Raw genomic sequence first — 15,692 nt, 5'->3', positions numbered from 1 at the left:
TGAACGGTATTTGGTTGAGTTGTATTGGTGTAGCACAAGAGTGGAAACTTTTTTTATAAAATAAAAGTAAGCGCCAACCCGGTGTTAGACGATCTGACTTCTCCGTCTCTGCGCCGCGGACGGAGGCGACGAGACTTGCGGCTGAGAAGGAGGAGGAAGAAATACTTCTGTTTAGATTTCTTAACGGCCCAGAGTGCAGCCTTGGGGAGTGATTCCTTCTTCTGTGGGGCCCATATGCAGCCCGCGCGGCCTGTGTTCTGTCCACCCGCTGAAGCTGGGTAGGTAGAGAGGGCCTGGACAGCAGCATCTCCCAATGCTCTTGTTGGGTAGTTGACGGAAAGAGAGGAGGGTGCTCAGGGCTAAAGTCGCACACCCCGATTACGGGGCGGAGTATTCCTACTTCTGAGAAAAGTTTACATTCAGCGTCGTTGCGATTCGGAAGCATTACGTGTAGACGCGTAGGCTGTGGGAAGGAGCCCGGATTGTATGAGCCGTAGGGTAGTTTATTGTTCTCTGGAAAGGTCAGGGTAAGGCGAAGGTGCGGTCTGTCTCAGAAGGCGATAATGCTGGATTATCTCCCTGGACGTGACAAGCGGGTGACTGTCCTCGTGCGGCTCCATAGCACGGGAGGTAAAAGCGCAGGCTTGTTGGGTGGGCGTATTTGTTGCCCTCCATTGAAGCGTGAGGCGGTGTCCAGATGAGCTGAATGGAACCGTTTGGGGAGTGGTTTTTTAGCACGCACAGTGCAGGTCAGGACACCCAACCCGACTGGTAATTCCAGTAGGCTTGCTGGGAATCGGTGACTACCCTCCAAACCCCTGGTTGAGTGAGAGCCAAGGTGATGGCTGCCTCTTCTGCTGCCATCATTTCTTGGGTCCTAAGCGAGGTAAACGCAAGGAGGTTGGTTCTGGAGGTATCCACGATGATGGCGTGTTGCTGCCCTCGATGTTAGGAGAAGTCTGTGTAGATAACTGCATGAGCCCCACCGAGGGTGGTGTTTAGCGCTTGAGACCGTGCTTTTCGTTGACGCTCGTCATGTGAGGGGTTCATATTTCTAAGCAAAGGGAGCATCTTTAGTTTTAGTCACCAAGAGTCTGGCAGTACGTCAAGCAGAGTGACATTATGGGCTGCCCAGCCAATCTGGCGAAGCATGCGGTTACCCACCGCAGTTCTGAGTCGGACCTTCTGGTTAGAAAGATAGCCTTCTATCAGCTCTTCCACCGTGTTGTGGAGCCCGTGCTAAGCAGCCTCAGTGTGGACGCACTCATGAGAACACCAATGGCCTCCTCAACCGCCTTTCTAATCATTATATAAAGCATCTATATGTCTTCCTCGTCGAGAAGAAGATAGGGGTTTGTCGTAAGGAACTCTCGAGAGGACAAAAGCTTCAATTAACCGAAAGGTACGGGATTCTTTTAGGCCTCGCTTCTTGGTGACAACTCGCCTGATCATGTGTATGATTACATTAATGCTCTTTTTGAGGCGCTGCAAGGAGACGTCACTCTTGGTGTTGGCCTGGAAATGTAGGCCCAGGATCTTGATGCTGAGGTTTGGAGTGATGGCCTGGTCATGAAGGAGTATTTGAATGTATTCCTTGATTTGGCGTGAGGGCGGACGACAAGGAGCTGCGATTTTTTACGTGAACACTGGAGGCCCCAGGCTTTAGCACATTGGCGTACTAAAAGTGAGATTCCTTGGATTGGTGTGAGCTTCCTTTAATTATTGTAACTCTTAGCACATGAGCAAGGTGGCACATGGCCGCTAGACGGGCGTGAGTGGTCGTGTGACGCTTTCACGTGGCATTCAACGAGAAGGCAGGGGGTAAACCCGTAGATGTGCTTGGTTGAGTACACCATTTGTCTTCCCGTGTTCGCGTGGGCTCGTAGCTGAATCGGTAAGACAACGGGCTCTCGCTGTGTTAGGCTGTTAGTTCCAGGTTCGATTTCCGGCGGTGCCAGTAAATTCTTTTATTTGTTCGCTGGAGTTTTCTGGTGACACCAACGGTCGCGAAAGAACCCTTGGGGGGTAGAGGTAGAAAGCTTTGCTTTAAAAACTAGCATACTTAACATACGTACGCCCAAAGCTCGAATACGCATCGTCCATTTGGAATTGATCCCAGGAATATCTCGCTAACGAACTAGAATCAGTCCAAACAAAACCGCGCAGCCCGCTTTATAACCTCACAGTTCTCCAGAGAAATCAGCGTCACCGCCCTAAAACAATCAATCGAACTGCCATCCCTCGCGTCACGCCGCCTCATCTCACGCCTATGCCTCCTGCACAGTTTCCTTTTCCGCCCGCAATCAAGACACGAACTTTTACAGCCCCCTAACAGAACTTCTCGCATTAACCATTCTAACCCCATTGCACGAATCAACGGCCGTACATCCGCAATGAACGACTCCTTTTTCCCCCACGAAACTACACTTTGGAATCACCTCCCCGACACCATTGTCGCCACACCTGACCGCACATCACTCCGCGGAAAACTGGAATCCCACTTTGATTCCACCCAATAACCCGTGGCTGTAGATATATCCTACCAGCGTACTATATGTATAATTTTTTGCCAAGTTGTTTGTACTCTAATTCCCAGTCAAATTGTTTCTTTTGTTGGTTGTTTGATTTGTTTTTGTTGTTCTTGACCAAACTGCCATGTGCGTATTTCGAACTGTGTTGTTTATAATAATTTGTTCACATCGAACTGTACACCCTCACAGAGTATTTGTTGCCCCCCCCTTATGTAATGCCCTCGAGTCCTTAAGGATGCAGTAAATGAAATGAAATGAAATGAAATGAACGACAATATCGTTCACTTCTAAGTGCGCGCTCATGACCCGTTGCCGTTTTCTGCGTGCACCGGTTTGGAGAGGAGGGCGGTAAAAGGTGGCCGGCGAGCGCAGTTTTAAATTTCATACCCTTACTTGATGAGATGCCCATTATGTTGGCGTGAGGTCCGAAGTGGCCGTCAAACAGCCCAATGTGGCCGGTGTGATGTCGTCGGTGGTAGAGTGGATTCGGTTGGCGCGTTGCACAAACAGCAAGATGCCTGTGAGGCGGGAGGCAAAGTTGTCCGCTAGGATAAAGCTAGGGGCTTTTTCTAATTTCATTCAGGTAATTGGCTATGAAGTATGCTCAATTGTCAGTTACAAACAAACCTGTTTTGTTTCATGCACTCCATGGAGGGCGTGCTCCTTTGCAGGTCATCCTTCTTCAGGGAGTGAAAAGGCACTAAATTTTTTTATTGCCGCAACGGCTATCTCATTTTGATAGGGAGTGTTTGGCCCTAACATCACTAGCCTAGAATAATCTTTGATCTCCAGTGTTCTCGTAATTTCACGTTTCGAGAAACACTTTTGCGAAAAGATAAATACTCCCTAGGAAGCCGCCGCACTATTCGACTTGGCCGACACTCGCCTGCGCACGTCAAATTGTTGACGTCTGCTCTGCCGCCTGTGAATGTTATGAGTTGTTAGGGCAGCACAAGTTATCTTCAACAAACGTGTTTTTCCTTCAAGACAACTGCGTCTTCGTGACAACGGAGCATTCGCATTTTTATGAAGGTCTGATTGATCCGAGCGTCGAATTTCTAGCGTGTGTTTCGTCGCCTCTTTTCCTTGTCCCTGTTAAGTGTTCGCTAGTATGATGATTTCCTTAGTCAGTAACCAACTCGCCCAACTTGCCGCCTTAGTCGTCGAATTTCATGGGTGTATCCATGATTTACATTTATATAAACTGTGTTGTGCGCTCTGAACAGATTATTTCGGTGGGAGAGTTAAGATTCGCTTAAATTCTTTACAGGTCATTCCTGAAGTAGCAGATGCTTCTGGATATTTTTCCATGCCCGTGCAAAAGCAGTATTGTTATTCAAGGAAACAATGAAGACTTATAAAGCTTGAACCGCACGGAGCGTTTTCTGCTCGCGAAAATGCGCCGCGCACGACACAGGCGCGCTGACGCTGCCGCGAATACCCCCCGAGGCGCGGCAGGCGGCCGCAACATGGCGGCGTCACCAGCCGCAAAGTGGTGCCGGTATATCCAACGGCCGCTTATAACCGCCCTTTAACATGCCGCAAAAGGCACAAATAAAGTTTCTTGTGCGGAAAAGCAGCTGATGATGTGAGCCAAGAGGACACATAAAGCATCAAATATCCGCCCCGTGGTAACCCTCAACATCTCCGGCGGGGCCAGCTGGTTGTCGCGAGCGCTTTCAAACTGCCGCCATGGAAAGCGCGCCTCTCCATTGGCACAAGTCAGGTTCTCCCACTGCCGCGCTCGTCACGCGTCATTTTTTTAAGGGAGGAAAAAGCTGCGGCGGCCGCGACATCGTAGGAGCGGGCGTGAAAATATCGCACGCGAAACTCTGACGCACAAGAATCACGTGCAAAAAACGCTCCATGCGGTTCACGCTGAAAGGGACAGACAACTGATTTTTGTCGAGTATATATTCCCTATCCGAACTGAAAGGGCATCCCATAGAACACCTTAACGTGACACGGTATTGTTGCTAACGCCTCAAAACTTTTTAACTCAAAATGTTTAGATCTACGAGCCGTACTTGTCCTCTCAAATATATTGCTGGCAACCATGACACACAGTAGCGCGGCCACATACTTTTGTATGTATGCGTGCTAAAAAGCGGTATTTAAAAACTTGTCTACAAGTAAAGAAATTGTGTAATGCAGTCTTTTTTATTCCCCTATGTGTTTTTTTAATCTCTGGTCTATTTTCACGATGGTGCCATCTGTTGAGATGGACGATAAGTACAATGCAGGCTTCATGGTGTGGAGGTCGGCCGTTCGATTCTCCCTGGGCTTGTTTTTTCTCTTTTTTAAGCTGCCGCTGGCGTTCTTGAAAACAAGAAAACGATTTTTTGGCAGGAGAAACGCCCCTGACACTGGCAGAATCCTCCAAGCTCCTTCACTGGGTCTGTTTACTGACCGCTGCCGTTGGTTCTGGGCATGGAGGTCCAGTTAGCCACACTGAGAGCAACCCAGAGGCGGCGGGCTGCGTGTTTTTAATATAGTCAAAAGAATTCATTTCATCTTTTCAGATTATTTAAGTCATACCAGCGTCACGGCTCTCGAACTTCGCGCATGTTTACCCACCCTACTACATCGGCGCAAGCTCACATTTATCATTACTTCATTAACTGTACCATCACTCTTCACTTCATCCTGATTTCTTTTCTTCGCCACCGACCATATTTCCCCGACGGGACCATGCCTTAAAAGTGACACGTGTGAAATTTCACACATCTACATATTCACAATCCGTTATACCTTGCGCCATTCTGGATTGGAATGCCCTACCATCTCATATTGTAACTATAACCGATGCGACCAAATTCTAATAACTTTTACACGCTTACGTTGTATGTTAACTTCACTAAAAAGTGCTTTTGTGCGTTTGTTTAAGAGTCTTTTCTGGATTTTGTGTTTCTGTTTCTTCTTTCTTGCTTTCTGTTACTTTTTTCCTCGCGCCCGCTTGAATTTACTTGTTTGCCTATTGACGTGCGGTTAGTACTTTTTTTTATTCGTTTTCAAGGCATCCCGCCCCCTATGTAATACCCTCCTAGCGAGGGCCTTTAGGGGTGTTTTTTAAATTTGAATTAAATAGTAATAAATAGTCGCAAGGACTAGTTCATTTAAAAATAGCTTTTTCCCGCGTACCATAGAAGACTGGAATTTACTTCCTGAGTCAATTCTAGCAGCTGAGAATTTTGCTAGAGCGTTGGAGCAGCACTTGTCATGTTGAACCGATGGTATTGACGCAATACAGTGATGGTGTATCAGTGTGTTGGTACGATTGATATTGCATTCTGGTCGGCTTTATGATGTATAGTTCATGTGGTGTTTTGTTTTATGTTGTTTCCAAGTAGTGTTGAGTTTTTTTGTTGTTGTTGTTGCTTCTGATACCGAGTAGTGACCTTTGTATTCTTCACTTGCCCCTCCTGCTAGGGCCATTCTGACCTGCCGTATTCTGAAATAAAGAAATAAATAAATAAATAAAAATAATGTTTAAAAATATACACACAATTTAAACTTATACAAATACTTATATTCAAAGGTTTTCAATAAGTGATTGAACGTGTCAGCAGCTTCAGTAGCTGCAAGGTTTCCAGGTCATTTGACCGAGACACATATTGTAGAGTCAAGTGTCTGCACTACCGAACGCCACCCTTCCTATTTTGGAAGGTTTAGTGCCAAATTAAAATCATTTCTTCCACTTTGTTCGTAACATGTCCGTGGTTACTCGACTACATAAAACGCTGGCTTTCATATGAGCTAGACAACACGTGCAGGACAAAAATCGGCGCTCCGTCCCTTAAAGGAGGCCTTGGAAAAGCAGGGCACTGACGGTGCAGGATTCCGACCAGACGATCTGGTTATTAGGCAGTTCGCACAATCCCACCATATGTGCTCCGGGAAGTCCAAAGTTTCTAAACTTGGAACACTGTGAAATGCGAGACTTTCGGTATTTTTCGTGAACCCCAAATATGGATACCTCCAAGCGCCATTTGCAAGCAGCTGTTGTGGATGAAGCAGAAAAGGGGGTGCACCGATGAGGCCTTTTACCCGGTGACTCTACGGTGAAGGATCATCCTTTTTTAATCGCTCCAAGCGCACCTGCTGTGGGGTCACGGATCGAGCGGAAACCCGATGGTATCTCAGTGAAAGCTGGTCAAACTATATTTATGCTGCAATGAAAGCACAAGTGCCACTTCTACTAAATGTCGCACGAGCGCTCCATGGGTCGTGCACCTAACAATACAGAGCCGCTCAAGTGGTCTACAAACAAGGCCCTCATCGTAATAACTGCAAGCACCTTCGTGGGGACTGCAAAAGGCGCCTTCGCGCGTCGGAGAGATGTCGCTGCAGGCGTGATGACGCTGCAGGAAGGCAGTGTCGTGGAAAACATTTCCCTCGCTCGTTCTTTACGCTGCTCCTTAGACCCCACTGCTGTGAATGCATCCGAACCTGCCATCGTGGCCGGTGATGCGAACGTGGCTCTTTCGTACCTCCCACACTTATCATGCGCCAAATCTTACCATGAAATCTGCACGTCTAGAAGATGTCATCGAGCGCTAATGCGCTTCATTATTGTGCGTACGTTTACTCCACAAGTATTATGCGGATGGTAGTGCAATAGTTTAACAATGTGCGCGGGAGTTTGTTTGGGGAAAAACCCAATAATATCCGACGGGGTGCCCCCCATGAAGCCCTTGCATTAAGAGCAAGAAAAAAAAACAAGGTTATGATTGTGCGCGAGCACTGGGTACCAAGTGGACTGGTTCTCCTTACCGCAGAGAAACCCCGTATTCTTGGAACGAGCGGATATCCGGTTCGCCTGTCGGCTATTCAGGGGGCACCCATCACCATGGAATGCCTCGTCACTGGGACGCCCGCGCCTCTGGTCACGTGGTCCAAGGACGGCCGCCCCTTGGAGCCTTACCATGCCAGCGAGTCGATGACGCTGGACGAGACTAGGGCAGAGGACGCCGGCGTCTACGCCTGCACGGCGAATAACCAGGTCGGCGAAGCGTCGCGGGAAATGGTGCTCACCGTGCTCGGTACGTAGGCGGCTGAACAGTCAACGCCTATGAGTAGGCCTCCAAGTACAGAACACATTTCTCTTTTATTTCTTGCTCTTTTGTACAGATAAAGGTACCGCCGCTCTTTTTCTTGCAGAATGTAATGTGTCGATGAGGTTTGAAGTCAGTGGATTAGAAGTCATTTTTCTTATGGTGGTCGGGACCGTGGAAGGCGTTGGGTGCGAATTTTTCCCGAATGGATATTTAAGGCGTATGCTTTATTCCGAGCCAGGAAGGTTGCATTTCGTTGAAAGGGAAATATGCTTGCGTGTACCGTACTTCAAAGCACTTTATGGGCTTTTGGTGTGGTGAATGAATGTACAGACGTTTGTTTCGGCGTTCTGCATAGCGTCGGGGTTGCTTCAGCATCAAGCCGTTAGTTCAGTACGTAGTCCTAAATCGGGATCACACCCTTGAGGTATGTCAGTTACTATCAATACGCATGCACATGATCTGCATATCTGCAGGCTTGGTGTATTTATATTGCGAGACTCGGACATGGGTGGTTTTGAATTCTCCCGTCACTTTAATGTGTTAACGTTGGTACATTGAAACAAAAATTGACCAGGCGTTATGCAAAGCTCCGCAATCAGGTTATGTTGAGGAAAGCAGGGTGCAAGCGGCGTGATGTTTGGTGCTCGTGGTGGGTTGAAAGGTAGGCGGCCAAATGACAAGTCACAAAAGCTCATGCATCTACCCCGAAAACTAAAAGCGCCAGCAATCCGGTCAGTTTTCCCAGTGTGCACTTATCGCACTGTTTTGTGCATATTTCCCTAGCTCCTCGGTATGCGTGAAGAACGACGCTCACGTTGGTTTAAACGCAAGTAGCTTGGGAAGAATTAGTTACCAGCGGCGTGAAGAAACAAACGTCGAAGCTGGTTGGAACCGTGACGCTTCCTCTTCCAGTCGAACAGGAACCGAACTGGAACGAAATATCTTCAGCCTGCACCAGAACTCGAAGGTTCCATGTGTTTCTGCAGGCTAGACACTCGGATTACCACGGTGCCTGGTGCGGATTACCGTGGATTACCGCGGTGACTGGTGCACCTTTCTTTCAGATTGAGCATTTAGCCTAGAAAGACCAGTCACCCTGACGGGGCTTGTCTATTCGGGGGACTGCAAAGCATGCATTGCACTCCAGTTGTAAAATAGTGTTCACACACTGCAATACCAGTCACGTATGTTCGGCGTCTGATACATTCCCTAAGACCAAATCGCTCATTATTCTGTCAGCAAACACAGTTAGATTTCGCCTCTCCATCTTCTTGGTGGCTGATGAAGACGAAATAATGAGGATCTTGAAGAAGCTCGAGCCGAGAGGTTGATCTCGACTTGGTCCGATGACCGACGTCCGATGCTTGAAGCAGGTAAGGAATGAGGACTGCCTTTGTTGCTGGAATTAGGTTCATTTACACTATTTACATTACTCCAAGTATGTACATCCGGACAGAATGACGTTTACATTGTCACCCCTCCCAGACTAAGGGACGCCGCTACCCGCCGTATGACCCACGGGAAGAGCTGCTCCAAGCCCAGGCGACCATTTTCGAGGCGAATGACCCATACAAGAACAGCACATAGGCCGGCTTCGCAATCCTCAAAGTCTACGCCTCGCGCTTTTTCGACACTAAGAGACGGCATCCTTTCGTTTCCCGTCAGCTCGTCAACGAACGACCGTATACCAACAGAGCTACTCGGGCTAAGTACCCCGTTTTTGGCCACACAAAAGGAACGAACACAGAGCATGCACTCAGCAGCCCCCAACTTCGCGTCCCTGCGGTTGCATGAAAGGACCACAGCATGACAGCTACAAGCGGAGGCGACGCCGATACATGAGCCACCAACGGCTTTCATTAATTAAATGAGGAGCCCGAACTTAACAAACACCCAATTTCGTTGAACGCTCATGAGCATTTGCATGTTGGCTTCTAGTTAGGTCACAAGGCCACCATGCATGTCGCGCTTTCAAAAAAATGAGTCCCAAAGCAGAAAATTTGAAGCACGAACTTCTGCCTTTGAGGCCGGTTTAAGGGAGGCAGCAAGATAATTAATTGTTCTTCTCACGAGATAAAAACCGCAGCTCTGCAACAGGACATTTGTCGAAATAATGTCGCATTGTCCTCCGAGAGCACTGAGGGAAGTTTTGTTCAACGATCAAAGTACGCCGTTAGTGCAAAGGGGACGCGGAGAAGGGGTGCGAGTAATCAATCAATCAATCCTTTATTGGAAGAAACCAAAATACATCGTGTGCTACAGGGACAGAGACTAAAGGCTAAATCGCCTGACGAGGACTCTGTCCCTCTGCAGTTCAACAACGTTGATTGATTGATTGTAGTGGTTTAACGCGCCGACGCAACGCATGCGATGAGGCGCGCCGTAGTGGAGGGCTCCGGATTAATTTTGACCACCTGGGGATCTTTAACGTGCTCCGAAATCTCGTACACACGGGCATTTTTGCTTTTCGCCTCCATCAGAAAAGCGGCCGCCGCGGCCGGGAATCGAACCCGCGACCTCGTGCTCAGCAGCGCAACGCCTTAGCCACTGAGCCACCGCGGCGAGTAGTTCAACAACGTTGCTTTTGTACATTTTACGCAAAAGATATTGACAATTTGGGTATTTGTACAGAGCAAAGTTTGCCACAAAAAAAAATCTAAAGCAACCTGTCTAGTAAAAGAACACCAAGAAAATAACTACATCCAAATTATATACGAGCAAGTTCACAACATAATATAAAGCAGTTGATACAACCGATACCAAAAAAAAAATAATAATAATAATTAACAAAAAAACGCTTACAACTGATCAAATTGTTACAACAATAGTACATGCATTTCTCATGACACAGTGAATAACTATACACACGTGTATAATATTTCGCTAAGCACGGTAACGCCATTCACAAAAATAAAGAAAGCAAGAAAACAAACCAGAAAATTTCAGCTAGATTGCGTGAACAAAAATGGCAGGCAATATCAATTGCTATAGTGGAGACCGAGTGACTGCAATACATTCTTATTAATGTGCTGTTTAAACGCACTTACCGAAGGCGTGAAATCTATTTTACCATTTAATTTATTAAGTATAAAAAGTGTTTGATATTCAGTTGTGTGTTTGCCATAATTTGTCCTGGTTTTCGGCATTCTCCTCTTTTTTTGTCGTATTGAATAACTAGAATCGTGATCTACGCCTGGCCTGCAAAGGTTATTTTGTTGTATGTACTGTAGCAGCTTAAAATAGTAAAGCTGGTCTGCTTTTAATATATCGTGTTTAAAAAACAGGGGAGATGTCGGCAGACTCTGGTAGTTTCCGTGATAGTTTTCAAAACATCTAAGCACTTTCTTCTGTAGCACAATTATTTTACTATAATTGCCGGACGTCGTTGTTCCCCAGACTAATAATCCATAACAGAGCTTCGAATAGAACAAAGAGCGGTAAAGAAGTTTTTTTAGCCAAAGCGGAATTAATGTTGTTAACTTGTACAGGGTGCCAACAGTTCGAGCCAATTCTATCCATAAGTGTTCAAAGTGTGCTTTCCATGATAATTCCTCCTGAAACCAAACGCCAAGGAATTTTTGCTCTCTAACCCTTTCAAGGAGCTGGTTATTGAACATAACTTTAAAAGTGGTGCATAACGGTTTATTTATAGGGCGAAATATGATGTACGTAGTTTTTTTGGCATTCAATTGTAACCTGTTATTTTTCAGCCAGTTTGACAGGCGTCGCATGTAATCGTTAACGCTGCTTTGAAGTGACGCAAGATTATTAGACGTAAAAAAGATATTAGTGTCATCTGCATACATTATGAGTTGTGGTGAATGGGGTATCGAAACCATATCATTTATATATGCAAGGAAGAGGAACGGTCCTAAAATCGAGCCCTCTGGGACACCCTGTTTCAACATTAATTTTGAAGACATTGTGCCATCAACATTCACAGTTTGGTAACGGTCTTGCAAATATGACTTAACAAGATCCTGGGCAATTCCACGTACACCATAAATGAACAACTTATTAAGCAGCAGGTCATACTGTATGGAGTCAAAGGCTTTCTTAATGTCTAAGAACAGTCCAAGCGTGTATTTTCGATTTTTCATGTTAGCTAATATTGCGTCCTTGATAATAAGTAACGCCTGCTCAGTCGAACGCCCTTTCCGAAAACCGTATTGGCTGTCTGTTATTATACCGTGTATATCAAAGAAAGAAACGAGTCTGTCCAAAATAACACCCTCAAAAAATTTAGATAGCGTTGTTAGCACGGAGATAGGGCGGTAATTTGATGGGTTTTCTGGACCACCGCTCTTGAATATGGGAGTGACTTTTGCAACTTTTAACTTTTTTGGGAAGACACAAGTGCTCAAGGTAAGGTTTATTATATATTCTAGAACTTCGGAGATAAACGGTGCAATTGACTTCATCTCGGACGTCCCGATGTCATCAATTCCTGCTGCGACGTTTAGTTTAAGTTTTCTTATTAGTGATTCTACCTCCATAGAATCACTAGGCCTTAAAAAAATTGACTCGGAAATACATGTGGCAGATGTCGTAGTTTCAGCATCATCGCTATCATTCCAGCTGTTGTATGAACCTGCGTTCACAAAATGCGCGTTCATAGCATCAGCTACGGCCTCCCCACATATGCTCCTACCGTCTAGTGTAATTGTGGTCATTTTGCGATGTGTTTTCGTTTTCCCGGTAAGCCTGTTGACCTCGTCCCACACCTTTCTGGGGTTTCCCTGTATATATTCAAACTTATTGTGGAAATATTGTTCCTTCGCTTTCTTAAGATCGGACGTCAACATATTTCGGTATTTTTAAAGCAAAGCTTTTTACCTCTACCCCCCAAAGGTTCTTTCGCGACCGTTGGTGTCACCAGAAAACTCCAGCGAACAAATAAAAGAATTTACTGGCACCGCCGGGAATCGAACCTGGAACTAATAGACTAACAAACCGAGAGCCCGTTATCTAACCGATTCAGCTACGAGCTCACGCGTAGACGGGGAAGACAGGTGGTGTACTCACCAAGCACATCTACGGGTTTACCCCCTGCGTTCTCGCTGAATGCCATGTGAAGCGTCACGCGACCACTCACGCCCGTCTAGCGGCCCTGTGCGCACCTTGCTCATGTGCTAAGAGTTACAAAAATTAAAGGAAGCTCACACCAATGCATGGCATCTCACTTCTAGTACGCCAATGAGCTAAAGCCTGTTGCCTCCAGTGTTCACGTAAACAATTACAGCTCCTTGTCGTCCGCCCTCACGCCAAACCAAGGAATACACTCAAATACTCCTTAATGGACAGGCCATCACTCCAAGCCCCAGCATCAAGATCCTGGGCCTAAATCTCGAGGCTAACACCAAGAGTGACGTCTCCTTGCAGCGCCTCAAAAACAGCCTTAATCAAATCATACACATGATCAGGCGAGTTGCCACCAAGAAGCGAGGCCTAAAGGAATCCGGTGCCTTTCGATTAATTGAAGCTTTGGTCCTCTCGAGAGTTACTTACGTCAACCCCCTGTCTTCTTCTCGACAAGGAAGACATAGAGATGCTTTATATAATGATTAGAAAGGCGGTTGAGGAGGCCATTGGTCTTCTCATGAGTGCGTCCACACAGAGGGTGCTTAGCACAGGGCTCCACAACACGGTGGAAGAGCTGATAGAAGGCCATCTTTCTAACCAGAAGGTCCGACTCAGAACTGCAATGGGTAACCGCATGCTTCACCAGATTGGCTGGGCATCCTAGAATGTCACTCGGCTTGACGTACTCCCAGACCCTTGGCGACTAAAACTAAAGATGCTCCCTTTGCTTAGAAATATGAACCCCTCACATGACGAAGGTCAACGAAAAGCACGGGCTCAAGCCCTAAACACCACCCTCGGTGGGTATCATGCAGTTATCTACAAAGACGCCTCCAAACATCGAGGGCAGCAATACACCATCATCGTGGCTACCTCCAGAACCAACCTCCTTGCGTGTAGCTCGCTTAGGACCCAAGAAATGATGGCAGCAGGAGAGGCAGCCATCACCTTGGCTCTCGCTCCACCATGGGTTCGGAGTGTAGTCATCAATTCCCAGCAATCCTACTGGAATTACCAGTAGGGTTGGGTGTCCTCACCTGCACTGCGCGTGCTAAAAAACCCCTCCCCAAACGGTTCCATTCAGCTCATCTGGACACCCCCTCACGCTTCAATGGAGGGCAACAAATACGCCCACCCAACAAGCCTGCGCTTTTACCTCCCGTGCTATGGAGCTGCACGAGGACAGTCACCCGCTTGTCACGTGCATGGAGATAACCCAGGATTATCGCCTTATGAGACAGACCGTACCTTCGGCTTACCCTGACCTTTCCAGAGAACAACAAACTACCCCACGGCTCATACAATCCGGGCTCCTTCCCACAGCCTGCACGTCTTCACTTAATGTATCCGAATCGCTACGAGGCTGAATGTAAATTTTGCTCAGAAAGGAACACTCCGCTCCGTAATTGGGGTGTGCGACTTTAGCCCTGAGCACCCTCCTCTCTTTCCGTCAACTACCCAACAAGAGCAATGAGAGATGCTGCTGACCAGGCCCTCTCTACCTACCCAGCTTCAGCGGGTGGACATAACACAGGCCGCGCGGACTGCATATGGCCCCCCAGAAGAAGGAATCACTCCCCAGGGCTGCACTCTGGGCCGTTCAGAAATCTGAAGAGAAGTATTCCTTCCTCCTCCTCCTTCTCTGCCGCAAATCTCGTCGCCTCCGTCCACGGCGCAGAGACGGAGAAGACAGATCGTCTAACACCGGGTTGGAGCTTACTTTAATTTTATAAAAAAAGTTTCCACTCTTGTGCTACACCAATACAACTCAATCAAGCACCGTTCATGCTTCATGCATGATTTAACCTTAACAAGAATATCTCTTTGAAGCAATAAATGGGGTGGTTAAGTGCATTTCACTTCTCTCTGGTGTTGCTATTTGTAGAGCGATGTGAGTGAATTTAAGAGACGTCGCATGGGTAATCGTTATGGGTTGCGTTTACAGCTTTGCTTAACAACCACATTCATGGGGTGGATTGGCGCGATTTTTTTTATGTTTTGTAAACAATTCACCATCGCTCTTTTTAAGATACTCATGATATAATTTGTTCTTTGTTTTTATTCTGGCGTATAGGATTGAGCTCATCCACGGTTTGCGAAATTTCTTTGTTTGCTTGGAGGTACATTTTTCTAGGGGAAAAGCAGCGTAGTGACAATCCTTTAATATGCCCTCAAAAACATCGTAGGCGTTCTCGGCGTCACATTGCAGGTAAACAGGGTTCCAGTCCGCCGATTTAATCGAGCGTAGGAATATTCCTAGAGCTTCGTTAGTAATTTTTCGCCGAAAATATACCCGTTCGTTATTTACGTGTTTGTTTGTAGCAAAAGAAGGTAGTAGAAAAAATATTGCTAAATGGTCGCTCAGGTAGCATGATAGCACACCACTGCGACATTCGTATGGACGCATGTTTGTCGCGCATATGTCTATTAAAGTAGCACTGTGCGTAGTTAATCGTGTGGGCACATGGATAAGATTTGCAGCATCATAAGTACATAATAGAGCATTCAGTTCTTTCGCATAGTTATCATTACAACACAGATCAATATTAATGTCACCCAAGACAACATAAGAATGCTTTTCACATATTGAAGAGGACAAGAACATCTCGAAAAATTCTAAAAAGCAGCGTTTTCACCCTTGCGGGGGTCGGTATAATAGTAGCACTATCAGTTTCGATAGCCGAACAGCCAAACATTTTACATCTACCGAGATAAAGGAAAAATCATGTAATACTTCAGAAGTCAGTTCTTCTTTGAAATAAACGGCTAGGCCACCACCTCTTTTGGTTTTGCGACATAAGTGCTCGGAACGATAGCCATTCAAACGCGGCGCATTATCAGGGTTTGTAACCCAAGTCTCTGAAAAGGCGAGGATGTCGTAGCGCTCATTAAGGGATTCCAGAAAGAGGGTAAGTTCATCCATTTTGTTTTTTATACTTCTGATATTCATATGAATGACTGAAAATGAAGTTCCAGGACTACAGAATTCACGATTAAATTCTTCTGTGCTGTAGTAGTTACC

General features: G+C 46.5%; 1 protein-coding gene across 1 annotated transcript in view; it reads left to right on the top strand.

The window, feature by feature from the left end:
* Positions 1 to 15,692, top strand: part of LOC144177904 (hemicentin-1-like) — a 299,755-nt gene that overhangs the window by 268,888 nt on the left and 15,175 nt on the right. Inside the window, exon 10 of the mRNA XM_077705496.1 lies at positions 7,310 to 7,573. Coding sequence (XP_077561622.1) covers positions 7,310 to 7,573 — 264 coding nt within the window. The remainder of the gene's footprint in view (positions 1 to 7,309; positions 7,574 to 15,692) is intronic.

The sequence above is a fragment of the Haemaphysalis longicornis genome, unplaced genomic scaffold (genome assembly GCF_048455015.1).
Source record: "Haemaphysalis longicornis isolate Haplotype H1 unplaced genomic scaffold, Haemaphysalis longicornis Haplotype H1 scaffold_1, whole genome shotgun sequence".
NCBI lineage: Eukaryota > Metazoa > Arthropoda > Arachnida > Ixodida > Ixodidae > Haemaphysalis > Haemaphysalis longicornis.
This window is presented reverse-complemented; position numbering and strand designations above follow the sequence as displayed.